This window comes from Anser anser, assembly GCF_964211835.1.
Source record: "Anser anser genome assembly, chromosome: 24".
Classification (NCBI taxonomy): Eukaryota; Metazoa; Chordata; class Aves; order Anseriformes; family Anatidae; genus Anser; species Anser anser.
In genome coordinates this window covers 6,855,827-6,868,024 of record NC_139745.1, presented here as the reverse complement: position 1 = coordinate 6,868,024, position 12,198 = coordinate 6,855,827, and the positions used below count along the sequence as shown (strand labels likewise).

General features: G+C 55.3%; 2 protein-coding genes across 7 annotated transcripts in view; both read right to left on the bottom strand.

Moving 5' to 3' along the window:
• Positions 1 to 281: 281 nt before the first annotated feature.
• TMEM39B (transmembrane protein 39B) overlaps positions 282 to 12,198 on the bottom strand; it is a 12,884-nt gene continuing 967 nt past the window's right edge. Inside the window, exons 1-10 of one of the 6 annotated variants that reach the window (XM_083809994.1) lie at positions 8,585 to 8,683; positions 7,668 to 7,771; positions 6,676 to 6,884; positions 4,676 to 4,895; positions 4,297 to 4,380; positions 3,482 to 3,636; positions 2,485 to 2,821; positions 1,631 to 1,818; positions 1,038 to 1,158; positions 282 to 657 (exon numbers count right to left, since the gene is read on the bottom strand). In XM_083809994.1, the coding sequence (XP_083666120.1) occupies positions 421 to 657; positions 1,038 to 1,158; positions 1,631 to 1,818; positions 2,485 to 2,821; positions 3,482 to 3,636; positions 4,297 to 4,380; positions 4,676 to 4,895; positions 6,676 to 6,803 (1,470 nt within the window). In that variant the 5' untranslated portion in view covers positions 6,804 to 6,884; positions 7,668 to 7,771; positions 8,585 to 8,683 and the 3' untranslated portion in view covers positions 282 to 420. Of the gene's footprint in view, positions 658 to 1,037; positions 1,159 to 1,630; positions 1,819 to 2,484; positions 2,822 to 3,481; positions 3,637 to 4,296; positions 4,381 to 4,675; positions 4,896 to 6,675; positions 6,885 to 7,667; positions 8,090 to 8,584; positions 8,733 to 12,198 lie in introns of those variants that run through there. The other 5 variants (XM_083809995.1, XM_083809993.1, XM_083809996.1 and 2 more) reach the window with 5 other exon arrangements.
• KHDRBS1 (KH RNA binding domain containing, signal transduction associated 1) overlaps positions 9,161 to 12,198 on the bottom strand; it is a 22,207-nt gene continuing 19,169 nt past the window's right edge. The window contains exon 10 of the mRNA XM_083809999.1: positions 9,161 to 11,700. The gene's annotated coding sequence lies outside the window, so the exon portion shown is untranslated. The remainder of the gene's footprint in view (positions 11,701 to 12,198) is intronic.

Sequence of the window (12,198 nt, the reverse complement as noted above, 5' to 3'; positions counted from 1 at the left end):
TAGTTAAAAACCGCAACCTTCCCCTGCTGCCAGAGCACCAGAGAGTAGCGCAGGAATTTCTGCAGGGTCCCAGGAAAAGACAGGGTCAGTGGGACGTCAACGGGACGCGGACGGGACGAGGCCGTTCCCGTCTTCCCCCCTGGTGCCAGCTGGAGCCCCGCAGCGCAGCACTCCTCGCACCTCTCAGCTCTAAGCACTGCTGTTAATAAATTGCTCCTCTCGCACACAAGCAGGAGGCCATCTCATGGGACTTTACCAGACAACAAACACACAAACAACTGTTGGGAGTAAAAAAATATGTTTTTTCCTTTTAATTACATCAGTTATCAAAGAAAAAAAGCAGTGGTAACAAAAATACAAAGCTCTGAGGGTTTCTCGTTCTGTTTGTTCTGTAATAAGCTGAGCGTCAGTGCAATTGTTTTAATTTAACTTCTGGTCTGAGTCTCTGCTGGCAGAATACGAGTAGGCTTTGCCCAGCACCAGACGGTCACGCAGCAGCTTGAAGAAGGCGTAGTAATTGCTGAAGAGGATCAGAGCCAGTGAGATCGTCTGATGCCACTTCTCTGAAGAAATCAGCGAGTAAAGCTGGTAGAAGATGACGGCTCCTTCCAGCAGGATCAGGATGTTGAGGATTCTCAGTGGTTTGCTGAAAAAGAACTGTAGGAGAGGCGACAGTGAGGCACCGAGCGGAGGCGCAGCCCGCCAGATCCGTTTGGGACAGGACGCGTGAGGCAGGGGCCCGTGGGGCGGCCCTGTGGGATCCCCTCTGCGGACACCACCGTTACCCAGAACAGCTCTGCACAGGGGCCAGCTTTGCACGGGGCAGTCACCCTCCTGGCAGCGCCGAAGGCAGACGTGGGACTAGCGTGCAACGCTGCCGAATCCAGCTTGTTCACTGCCCTGGTACACCCAGCGGGCAGCTCTCCCGCCCAGAGAGCCAGCTCGTGCCACCAGGAGCTCTGAGGCGCTCGGGACAAACGGACTGCCGACCTGCCAAGGTGCTACGCCTCCGCTCCCAGCAGGAAATGTGACCTTACGTGAAAGCGGAAGTGCGAGACGTCCGATGGCACAGCCACGTTGTAATGACCCACAGCTTTGTACACATTCTTGCTGTGTTTCACTAGCACTCCCTGTGGCCACATGCACTCCTCCGTCCACCTGCAGAAGACAAGCAGAGCGCTTTTACTTCCACCTGCCCAGCTGGAGACGGGGTCTGGGGGCAGAAGGGGGGTCTGCTGCCTTCCCCCTTCAGCCAGGACAACGTACGAGCCGTGGCCGCGGCATTTTCCGCAGTGGTGAGCCGTGGTCATTTGTGAGGGCAGAATTTGGGCCGCTGGGGCAGGTAACTGTGGCAGTGACAAACTGCGGTTACCTGCGGCCAGAAGCAGCAGGCATCTTGCCAAAATCAGATCTGCCTGCGGCACTTGGAAGTGGACAGTACAGATAGCGTCTGTACCATGCCAGATGTGTCAGCTCACAACCCTGCCTTCATTTTTCTTTCTTTCTCTTTTTTTTTTTTATAGCAAAAAAGAGGAAGAGAGACGGCTGAAAGCCGAGCGCCCCCCACCCAGCCTCAGTTCGCACCAACAGAAACAGAAAGCTCCAGCCCTCGCCCCGGAGGGTTCCTTACTGATGCTGTAGCACATTGGAGCAGAGGGCTGGGTCGACCTTCTGCCAGCAGCCCAGGTGCGCCGCAGCTTTGTGGAGCAGGTCGCAGTAGCGCGCAGGCAGGAGGTACTGCATCAGAATCACAGACGTGCTGATGGAAACCAGAAGGAAGAGCTCACACGACCAGCGCTTGTCGTAGTACTGCGTGTTCTGTGGGGGGACAGGAAGGCTGTGACAACGTGTTTGGACAGCCTCACCTAACAAAGCCATCAAAACACAAAGCGCTCCGGCAGGTAGAACGAGGGCTTTTCACGCAGCCTAATCCTTCCTCCAAAAGAGGCGCCCACATAGGACGGCTGCTGTACAGCTCCCGAACACACCGCGGCAAAACATTTACGCTGTCATCGCGGATCACCAAATATGGGGAGGTGTTTCTGATGCTCCCCCAGCTCAGCTGCTGGGCGGGGGCACCAGTCCCGCAGGGCTCATCCCTGAGGTCTGACAGATTTATTACTAGACGCGTCTCACTGCACCACATACCAGGAACCGAAATAAAGCACCGAAGAAACCTAATAAAACCCATCCTCTCTCAGACTGGCTCCCTGGTTAAAGTCAGTCCCCTGTCCTCGAGCTGCGTCCTGACAGAAGGCCAGCACGCAAAGGGCTGGTCAGACTGGGGTCCAACGCCCCCTTTTAGCTCCTGGGGAAGGTGAGAGGATGACACTGCTCCTCACGGAGCAGACGGATGCGCATCTCACTAACAGCAACCCTAACCCAGCGCCCGCCTCTCCCCAGTCCTCCCCAGCCAGTCCCATGCTGGGAGGAGTGGGACGATGCACGCGCAGGGCTGCAAGAGCAGCGAGGGCTCTGGCTCACCTTCACAAACCACACTGGCACGAAGGCCACGTAGTAGGCACTGAGCATGGAGCTCACCAGCACCTCTTTCATCCGCCAGTTAAAGTCCATTTTCAAGTATTCCACCTCATTTCGGATGAGATCTGGGGAGAGGCAGCAGGCGTGAGTGGGCATGGCCTCCATGCCGTACATCTGTCGGGTGTGCTGCTTCCAGGTTTCCTTTAGGACAGTCAGGTAGTCTCTGCCCCTGAAGTTCACCTCGCCGGTCTCTCTGGGACCGATGTTGGCCACCTGGGAGAAGAGGCTCGTCTTCCGAAAGTCACAGTTCAGTTGGAGGAAGGGAATGTACATGCCAAACCTGCAGCAGCAAGGTGCAGAAAGGTGGTTACGGCCTTGCCAGCTCCCCGGGCAACACCTTTACCAGTAGTGCCTCAGCATTACGACTGCATCCCTGTCCCAAATGGCACCTACTGCTTAAATAAACTCCAGAAAAGATCTTCACCAAAATGACCTCAAATGGCCGTACAACCCAGGCCACCTTCACCAATAGAACACCAAGTCTCACGTCTTTACGAGATCCTTCCTCCTGCCTCTACCAGAGGGAAGGGAGCAACTCCACTAATTGAATGGAAATTCAACCAGCTTCCTTCTGTTGGTTAACATGAAACAGGGAAGCGTTTGATCCTCTCCACCTGGCAGAGGCACCTAAGGACTAAAGTAAGCTGAAGGAACGGGTTCTTTGAATACCATGAGAAAAACAGACAATCCTTTTCAGATGACACAAGCAATCTAGGAACTGTAATTAATGCTTACATTAGGGCTGAAAGGTGTGCAAATGGGAAAAATATGCCCTGGAACCAAGAGGAAATGTGACGCAGCAAGACTGCAAAGGGTAGGTTAAGTTCTGTTGCCATGTAATCAAGGGCTTATTTACTTCCAAACTTCCTTTCACCTGAGCAACATCCACTGCTCTGAAGCAACATCAGAAATCACACACGAATGATAGAAGGATACTTACGGGTAACACAGGAACAGGAGATTAAGGAAAGAGTAGGTTCTGAAAAGGTGAATTATGGATCGACACAAACTCCAGCCCGTGCCAGTGAGAACAGCGAACCGGGTGATCACCAGGAAAACCGAGCGTGGCAGGGAGACTTTGCCGCTCTGCGAAGCCTGCGGGGAGAGAAGGAGCAGGGCTGAAGGGAGACTAACTCGCTGCTCCTCCAGGGAGCAAACGGTAAACGGGCAGCACTCAATCTGTAAAACCAACACCCTATGCACGAGGGAAGAGCTAGTGAAAGGCATTATTTGAGTGCCACCAGAAAGGGGAGGCCGCCTTCAGGCTGGAATCCAGAGCCTCCAGAACCCGGGGCCTCACTCAAGCCGGAATGAGGAGAGCTCTCAGAGTTTCTTGTTAAGGCCTGGACCTTACCTAGGCCACCGGCCCACTTTCCTGGACCTGCTCACCACAGAAAGCTTCTGCAGTCAGCAGAAACCAAACTATACTGGTTCCTCCTTAGAGAGCTAGATAAATTAAGAGAACAGGAGAAGAGCCAAACGCTGCTCTTCGCAAGGAACAACGCAGAATTACTACAGCCTAGTTGAGACAGTGATTCAGAAACAAGCCCAGGAGGACAGTGAGAGTCACGAGCAGCATTTTGAGATGCTCGTTTCTCTCTTCTTCCAGTTAGAAACCATACCTAGCTTCCTGACTGGGACACAGCCCAAAGTTCATTGGAAAAGGACAAAAGAGTTTGGAACTGCAACAGGGACAGAGAACTTTACGTTTCACCCGAGGGAAGAACGGCTCTGAGATTCGCCTGGGGACGTTACCTCCTTCACAATAGCGACGATCAGCCGGCGTGCCAGGACGATCGTTGTCACCGTCAGCACGTTGAAGTCAATAAGATGAAAATTCTGCAGCAACGAGAACAAAATGATTCCGCTTTCCATCGGGCAGCAGAAAACCACATTCAACAGAGAAGCTTCTAAAGCATTCTTTTCTCCTTGGGCTCTCTCTTCCAAGATCAGGAAGAGAATGCCACGCAGACAGCCAGTGCCCAAAATTTGCCAAACGAAAGCCACACGAGCAGCCCTCCAGGGCTGCAGAGTCACGTGTAGTTTGCGTAAAACAGGGAGAGAAAAATTCACGTCTAACAACCCAAGAGAGCCTGTAAATGTCACCAGGCAGCAGCTGTCCTTTGGTGCTTACCAGCGACGTGTGCGAAGGAGGATGGGAGGGGGGGTACCACCACACGGTCTTGTAGATGTTGATGTAGTGGACGAACAGCGCAACGAGATGGCAGAAGAAGAGCTGAAGCTCAAACAGCACGCTCCTCTCCACAGGCAGCTCTGGGATCTTACAGTGCCGGAGGGGAACGACTGTCTGCGTTGCCAAGGGTGGGCTGGAAAGGCCTGTACCTGAACCGCTCCTACCAGAGCAAAGCAGAAGCAGCAGTCACTTCCCCAGACAAGCACGGCGCTGCCCTCCAGCCCATGGATTGTGCAAGAGGGAGGGTCGAACACCAACCGAGGGACCTCGGCGGGCTATCACGGCCAGGAGCTGCCACAAACCAGCCGTGTCAGCACCCCGAGGACTTCCAGAACGCCTCTTCCAGGCGGATGCAAGCAGGAATTTTCCCGGTGAAAGCAATATTTGGAACCAGGCCAGCCTACAGCGCCAGGTCATTTGGTATTAAATCCCTCGCTTTGAGGCAGGTTCAAAAGCCATGGCTGTGTTGGGCTGTTCAAGGGGCAACCGGTGGCCCTCTTAATTAATTGCGAGCGTTTGGGCCTCGAGTTGCTATTTACATTTCTAAGAGTGCTTGAACATGAAATACAAAGCAATTAAACACAAGCCCTTTCTCATTCTTCAGCTTCTATTCAACGACGGGGAAAAACAAGTTTAGTCAGAGGAGCGTATTCCTGTGTGAGCACGCACACAATTCCAGACACCAACCCTTTTAATCAAAGGGAAGGGAATTAATATACAGCAGATATATCTCTCCTGATTTGCAATCTCTAAATAACAACAGTCAGAGGAATCTGGGTGTGGGTTTCAAAGGAACCACAGAGCACAAGGTGCCAAATTCCTATTGAAAATCCCCAAACGAAATCACAGGAGTCTCAGAGAGCGACTGCAGAAAGACTTCTAGCCAGGGTGGACACAGGTGGATCAACCTGTGCTTTTTAAACCAGGAGGCTGATAGCCTGAAATAAGTGTGTGGGGACAACTTTAGGAACCCAAGCTGTCTCTGAAATCCCCCAAGTCCCAGCTTGACAAGTTCTGGTTCCCCAGCGGAGGGCTTTAAACACAGCCCCGAGGCCTTTCTTACGCATACACGCCGTCACTTGGGGCTTCCTGCAGAACGCAGCTCCCAGAGGCGTTACGGGCACGGAGCTTTTTGGGGTTCCCCAGCCTGGGCTGCCATTCAGGCGACCGGTGTCGCGCGGCACGGCACACAGCCACATCACCTGGAGGTGCGCTGGGGTGTGGGTCTGTGCTACATTCCCTGCTTCGTGATGAGGACTTCTGTGCACGCTACCACAGCAAAGCACGTACAAGGTGGATTGCTCCACTCTCAGCAGCCTTGCAGTAACTTGTTTGAATAACTGTCTCCACACACATTTCTTGGCCCAGGGCCACGAGCGGGGAGAGGCTGAGATGGATCTAACATTTGCTATGCAGGCAGTTCACAAGGTGCCGCCTGCGTACATATTCCTGTTGGTGCACGGCTTCTCTTTTCACCCCTCTCACCTCAGAAGCAGAAATGCCAACAACCAGTTGGGCCAGAATCTGCAGAAGAACCAAACGCAGCCTACACATCACCTGACCTAGCTAAACTCTACCCTAGAAATACCTCCCGTGACAAACCCAGGGGCACAGGAGACCCAATAACCAGAACTCCACAGCCAGGCTTTGGGTAAAAAAATGTACTCCTGCTTTCCATTGAACGGTCACTGAAGGCTTTTGAACGCTCATGGAAGTCTGTCGTGGTCTGATCAAGCACTTGGGCAAATAAGAACCCAGCGACCCAGTTAGGACACGCAGCACAGACACTGCCACGTACGGGGAAAGGATTTCAGCCAGCTGTGGGAGACAGCAAAACCCTGAGCCCCAGAAGAGCCAGCAGAGTGCGACGGATGGCCGACACCTGCCGGGGAGGGGAGCACCTGGCTGGCTGCCCCCCAGGACCCGGCGACCCGACGTACCTGGTGCGTGAGCGCACGCCCGTGACAGAGGAACTGGTGGAGTGGCCGGAGCCGCCAGCGGCGCCGGGCTCGCAGAGGGGGTTTCGGCAGTAGGACGTGCGGTTGGGGCCCCGCCTTCCCCCTGCCATAACAGCAGAGGGTGCGGAGGGCTGCTCTGCGGGGCGGCTTCTCGGCTCCTCACTGCGTGGCGATGTCTTCGGTCCTCAAAACTGGAAAGAGAAGGTTTAGAAGTAAGGCTCACCTGCTCACCGCGCGCTGCTGACCGGTGGTAACCCGCCGCCTGCAGCACAAGGCAAGACAACGCGGCCTCGCTCGGCCCTTTTCGCAGGGGGCTAAGCCCGGCTCCGTCTCCTCCTGCATCGCCAGCGGCCAGAGATGCGGCCCAGATAGCTCCCGACGCTCCCAGGGCGTGCAGCAGCTTGCTGAGGCGCTGCGACTTGATCGGGCGTCTAACGCCTGACGCGTGCAGGCTGCGAGGGAGCAGGAGGAAGCTTTTCATGCCTCCCTCCGTCCCACGGCAGTTTGCAAGGAATTTAATCTGCATGGCGGCGGTGTTATCCCTGTTCCCCTGGCAGAGCAAGGCGCTTACGGAGACATTAAACAATTTGCCCAAAGGATTCAATAAGTCGGGGGTATTACCTCGGTCCCCTTTTGCCCGGTTTTGTGCTAGAATCAAATACTCACAGCTCTTTTATAAGAGACGCTGCAAAAGCGCACAAGGTGACTTTTTCCTTTTTGTGCTCTTTTAAGGTGGAGAAAAAGCACCTGGAGAGTTTTTTGGGCATTTGCTCAGTTTTTTGGGCATTTGGGCACGGCTCAGTTGGATGCTAGCCTGCAGTTAGCTTTTCTAGGGCTTGCTTGCCACAGTGCAAACAATAATAATAATAATCCCAGGGCTTAAAAATCTCCTCTGGGTCCTGTTTACAACATACGACTTAAAGTTATACAAGTAAATCTATACAGCTTAAAGAGAGGACGGGATGAGAACACACCATTTCCCTACCAGTGGGATCTGAGCCGTGACAAAACTCAGATCAGGTCGCACCAAATGTTTATAATTTCTTTTTCTGGCTGCTGTTCTCCAGTTTGCAATTAACTGGAAGAAAGAAAACTCGCTGAAGACTCAGACACCGCTCTCAAACAAACTGCAAAGCTTACGCCACGCTCATACGTCCCCCAGCGAACCGCTGGCCTAGTCCCGGACAAGGAGGGGCAGGGGGTGCAGCGACGTGCCTGGGGCTAGACCCGAGCAAACCGAAGACGCCCTGAGGCGGGCACCCAAAGGCGCCCTGAGGCGGGCGCCCCCAGGCAGAGCAGGGGGGCACAGCGGTGCCGGCAGCACCGAGGGGCAGAAGCCCCGGGACGTGGCAGGGCGCAGCTGGGGGCTGCAGGGAGGGGCCCCGGGCACAACGGGGGGTCTGGGGGGGGTCTCAGAGCACAGAACCGGCCTGGGACACAAAAGCAGCGGGGCTGGGGCACGGCAGAGGGGGAAGGGGCAGGGCTGGGGGCCCGGGGGCTGAGCTGGGGGCCCGGGGGCAGGGCCGGGGGCCCGGGGGAGCCCCTCGGGAGCTGCAGGACGCGGCCCGGGGGCTCCGGAGGGGCCGGGGGAGAGGCCGGGGGGGACCGGAGAGGAACGACGGGGGGGGCTCAGGAGGGTCTCAGGGGCCCCGCGGCCGCCGTGCCGGGCCCGGCGCCGCTCTGGAGCCGCGGGGGGCGGCCCCGGGGCCCGGTGCAGGCCTCGGCCGGGAGCCGCCCCCTCAGCGCGGCGGGGCGGGGCGGGGCCGCCTGCGCCTCACGGGGGCCCCGCCCGCGGCCCGGCCCCGGCCAGGCCCGTCCCGGCTCAGCCGCTCCCGTCCCGTCTCCCCCGTCCCCCCCCGTGCCGGTGCCGTCCCCGCCCCGCCGCCCTCACCCATCTCCGGCCGCCGCTCCGCCAGCGCCGGGCACAATATGGCGGGCGGGGCCGCGCCGCGATGGCGGCCGCCAGCGGACAAACCTCCGGCACGGCGCCAGCCCCGCCCCCGGCACGCGGCCACGCCCCCCGCATCGCCCCGCCCCCTCGGCGCCTCGCCCCGCCCCCCGGCAGCCCCAGCCCCGCCCCCTCGCTCCTGGCGGCCCGGCCGCGGGTTCGATCCCCGGCACCGGTTCGCTCCCCGCCGCGGCCCCCCCCCGGGGCAGCCCCCCCCGTCCGGGTCCCGGGAGCTGCCGCCGCCCCGGCCCTCTCGCCCCAGCCCTGTCCGCCTGCATTACAGGCGCTGGCGGCTGTATCCTCATTTTCCTTCCGGTTCTCGGCGCACCCAGCTTGCACCCCAGAGGCTTGCACCCAAGGCATGCACGGCCCCAGCCCCCCTGCGCTGCTCTGCGGGGGGGAAGCGAGCACCCTGCGCCCTCCCCGGCATCACCCCGGGGACCGGGAGCCCCACAGCACATCTTCAGCTCGACACCACCTCTGCGGCAGGAAGGGAAACAACAGAACGCCTCACACGTTTGAAAGCCAAAAAAGCCAACGTTAGGCCTTTATTGTAAGGGATGAGTAATCATTTCCAACATCTGCTCAACACTTCTTGCTAAATAGCAGCCGTGCGAGAGCTCGCCAGTTTCCTATACAAGTTATTTTAACGCTGTGATTCACCTTGATCAGTCTTCACCACCTTTACCAACCACTTGCTGTATTTTTCATTGAATTCCTCGACTCGTGGGCGTTTGATGCTTCAGTGCAGATGGAGCGTTACACAATGGGGAGAGCCACCCCTGCCTAGGCTGGCGGCAGAGCCACTGCTGAAGTTAATGAACTTTCACAGGACCAATCTTCTGTTCTTTACTGGGCTTGGAACCTATGCTGTGCAGAGCCATCAAGCCCCGCAGCGTTCAGACGGAGCCGTAACGCCGGCAGGCAGGATGCACCAGCGCCATACTAAAAACAGGTCTGTGTGCACCACGTCTGTGTGCAACACCACGCACACGCCTTTGGTGGCGTTGAGTTGTAAAGCCAGCAGCAGAAGCAGCAGCTTCACTGGAAACCAGCGTCGCAGCCCTCACGCTCCAGCTTTTGGGGCAGCTGAAGGAGGTCCCGGTGCTCGCCAGCACTCCCAACGAACGCTGGCAGTCCCGTTTCCCAGTCACAGGAAAGCCAACGGCAACTTAACTGTGCTCCTTTATCAGCTCTGACACCAACTCCTCTGAGCCCCATCCCGCTTTGCAAAAGGAGCAGAGTGAGCGTGGAGACAAACATCTCTATCGAAACATATGGCAGCAGCGGAAGGCTCAACTGAGCAGCAGCAGCAAAGGTTTCTGCACTGCGCTCACAGAGCCGAGCTTCCTGAGCACAAAAGAGGAATAATATCTACATTTGAGATGGCAGCTCCCCACGGGCCCTGACTAGCCTGCAGAAATTCCTCCCCCTCAAAGCTTACAAGTGGGGCTCGTGTCCAACATCTCATTCAAGATGTTACAGGTTTATCAATTAAAGCGGGATTTCCCTGAGCCTCGCCTTGCTCCCCAGAAGCACCATATGTACTTGGTTCCTCGCAGCCGAGAGAGGAGCTGTGTGAGCAGCACCTCCTGTTCTCCTGGGCAGCTCCCAGCAGACAGGGCACAGCTGGTCTCTCTTCCTTTAGGGCCGCTCTGAGGGCCTGGCACGGGTGCAGGGATCGCCCTCTGCCCACGTGCTGCTTAGGAGAGCAGTGGTGTGGGGTGAGGAAGGGAAGATGTGCACGTTTAAATTGTTTTTCTTGGCTCTGTCCGTGACAGATGCTCTCATACAAAATTAAAAACTCATTCCGTACAAAAAGAATCATCTGCTCTAACAGCCAAATAGGGAATCCGGCTGTGCTCCGAAATCCAAGCTGGACCCAACTTGCCAAATTTGGACTTTTACAGAGAGCCACATCAAGGCAGGTTTTTAGCCTTACTGAAAACACGGTATTTTAAGTTAAAAAAATAGTAAGTTATAAAACAAAGCTAATAGTCATTTGCTTTATCTAACAATCTAAAGAGCAACTTGAAACCAGGGGTAAGGAACGGGCACAGTAGGACAGCATCCTTCCAGGGCAAGCTGCTCGGGACACCTCTGCAATAGCAGGCAGAGCATTTTCCTGGGAGCTCAGGTTCACACTCCTGCTGCTGACCAAGATGCTGGCTGCGAACCACTGCACGTGGCGAGACCCCACGGAAGAAGTGGGAAGAAGTCTGGGGTTGTATCAGAGGCAAGCGGGGCCAGCCTGACCAGTTATACCCCAGGCTGAGGAAGCAGCAGCCCCCCAGAGCAAGGGCCAGAGAGGGTGGGACTGCTGAGGCAGGGGGTGCTCTGCAGCAAGAGGAGGTTTCTGGAGCCAAGCTCCCCTCGGGAAGAGCAGTACTGCTGGGAAGCACTTCCACGGAGGAGACGTGACTGTGTCGTACATCGCACTGTACAGTACCATGCATAACGGGGGCTTTTACTGTTCATGGCATTTACCACAGTCCTACAAATAATGAGATGTGAATTAGTTCTTTGGGCAAAGCAGGAGACCAAAGCTCACCTGCACGTGTCTGCCCACGGCCAGCAGAATGCCCCCTCCAGTGTCAGCGTAAAGGGAGGTTGTCTGGGTGACTCAGACTTCAGCACTCGGAGGAATCTCTACCCCTCACGTATTTCAGCGAGTCCTGCATCACCCCCGGAATGTCTGGCTAATTAGAGCATCTCTGAGACACACATCCGATGCTGATGGCTATTTTGGGATCTCGAATTAGATTTTGCAGACTCTAGGCTAAAATCTGAATGTAGTAATGCTTTGAGAGGGAGGAAGATATCTGGTGCAGGGCATGTTTTTGAAATATTTTTAGCATATACAGTTATTTTCAATATATTAAGATTTACATTCCTCCATAACATTCAATTTTTTCCACATAAACATGCAACAAATGCAACGCATAAGCAAACTGTATTACTCCAAAGGCAGTGTCACAAGATCCACGTCTACTGGTAAAAAACTGCATCATAATAGATGATCTCTATCAAATCTTTTCCACTTGATATAAAAGTTGTGCCTATTAAGAAAGAAATGGGAAAGATTGGTACAACGCTATATAAATTGATGTTCCAGTTACATTGTAAGCGAAGATGCATTGCACAAACAGGCCACAGAAATTCAGACATGTTATGATTTCCCCTAACAAAATTATGGATCAATTTTCAAGTTAAAGTCAAAGAATTGAGGATAATTTCACTCCCTTATTTCCACGTATTACCATTTTTTTGATCCTAATACTCTTAAGAGAAGCTCATTTGGTACCTTTACATTTCCACATAAAAAAAGACTTACGTCCTTATATCCTACACTCAGGGCTTTTCACGGTGGTCTTTGAAGTCATTAGACTCCAGCGATACAAAGGTTTGTGTCTTTGTTCTTTTATTTACGGAGCTCAGACTTGCAGCGGTCTCGAGAGGACCGGATCAGCTGTCCCCACAGACAACGCTCAGGGCCGCTGCCTTCGGGCCGGAGGGAGCCGTGCCCTTGCAGCACCAGACGGTCACTCCTCCGACGC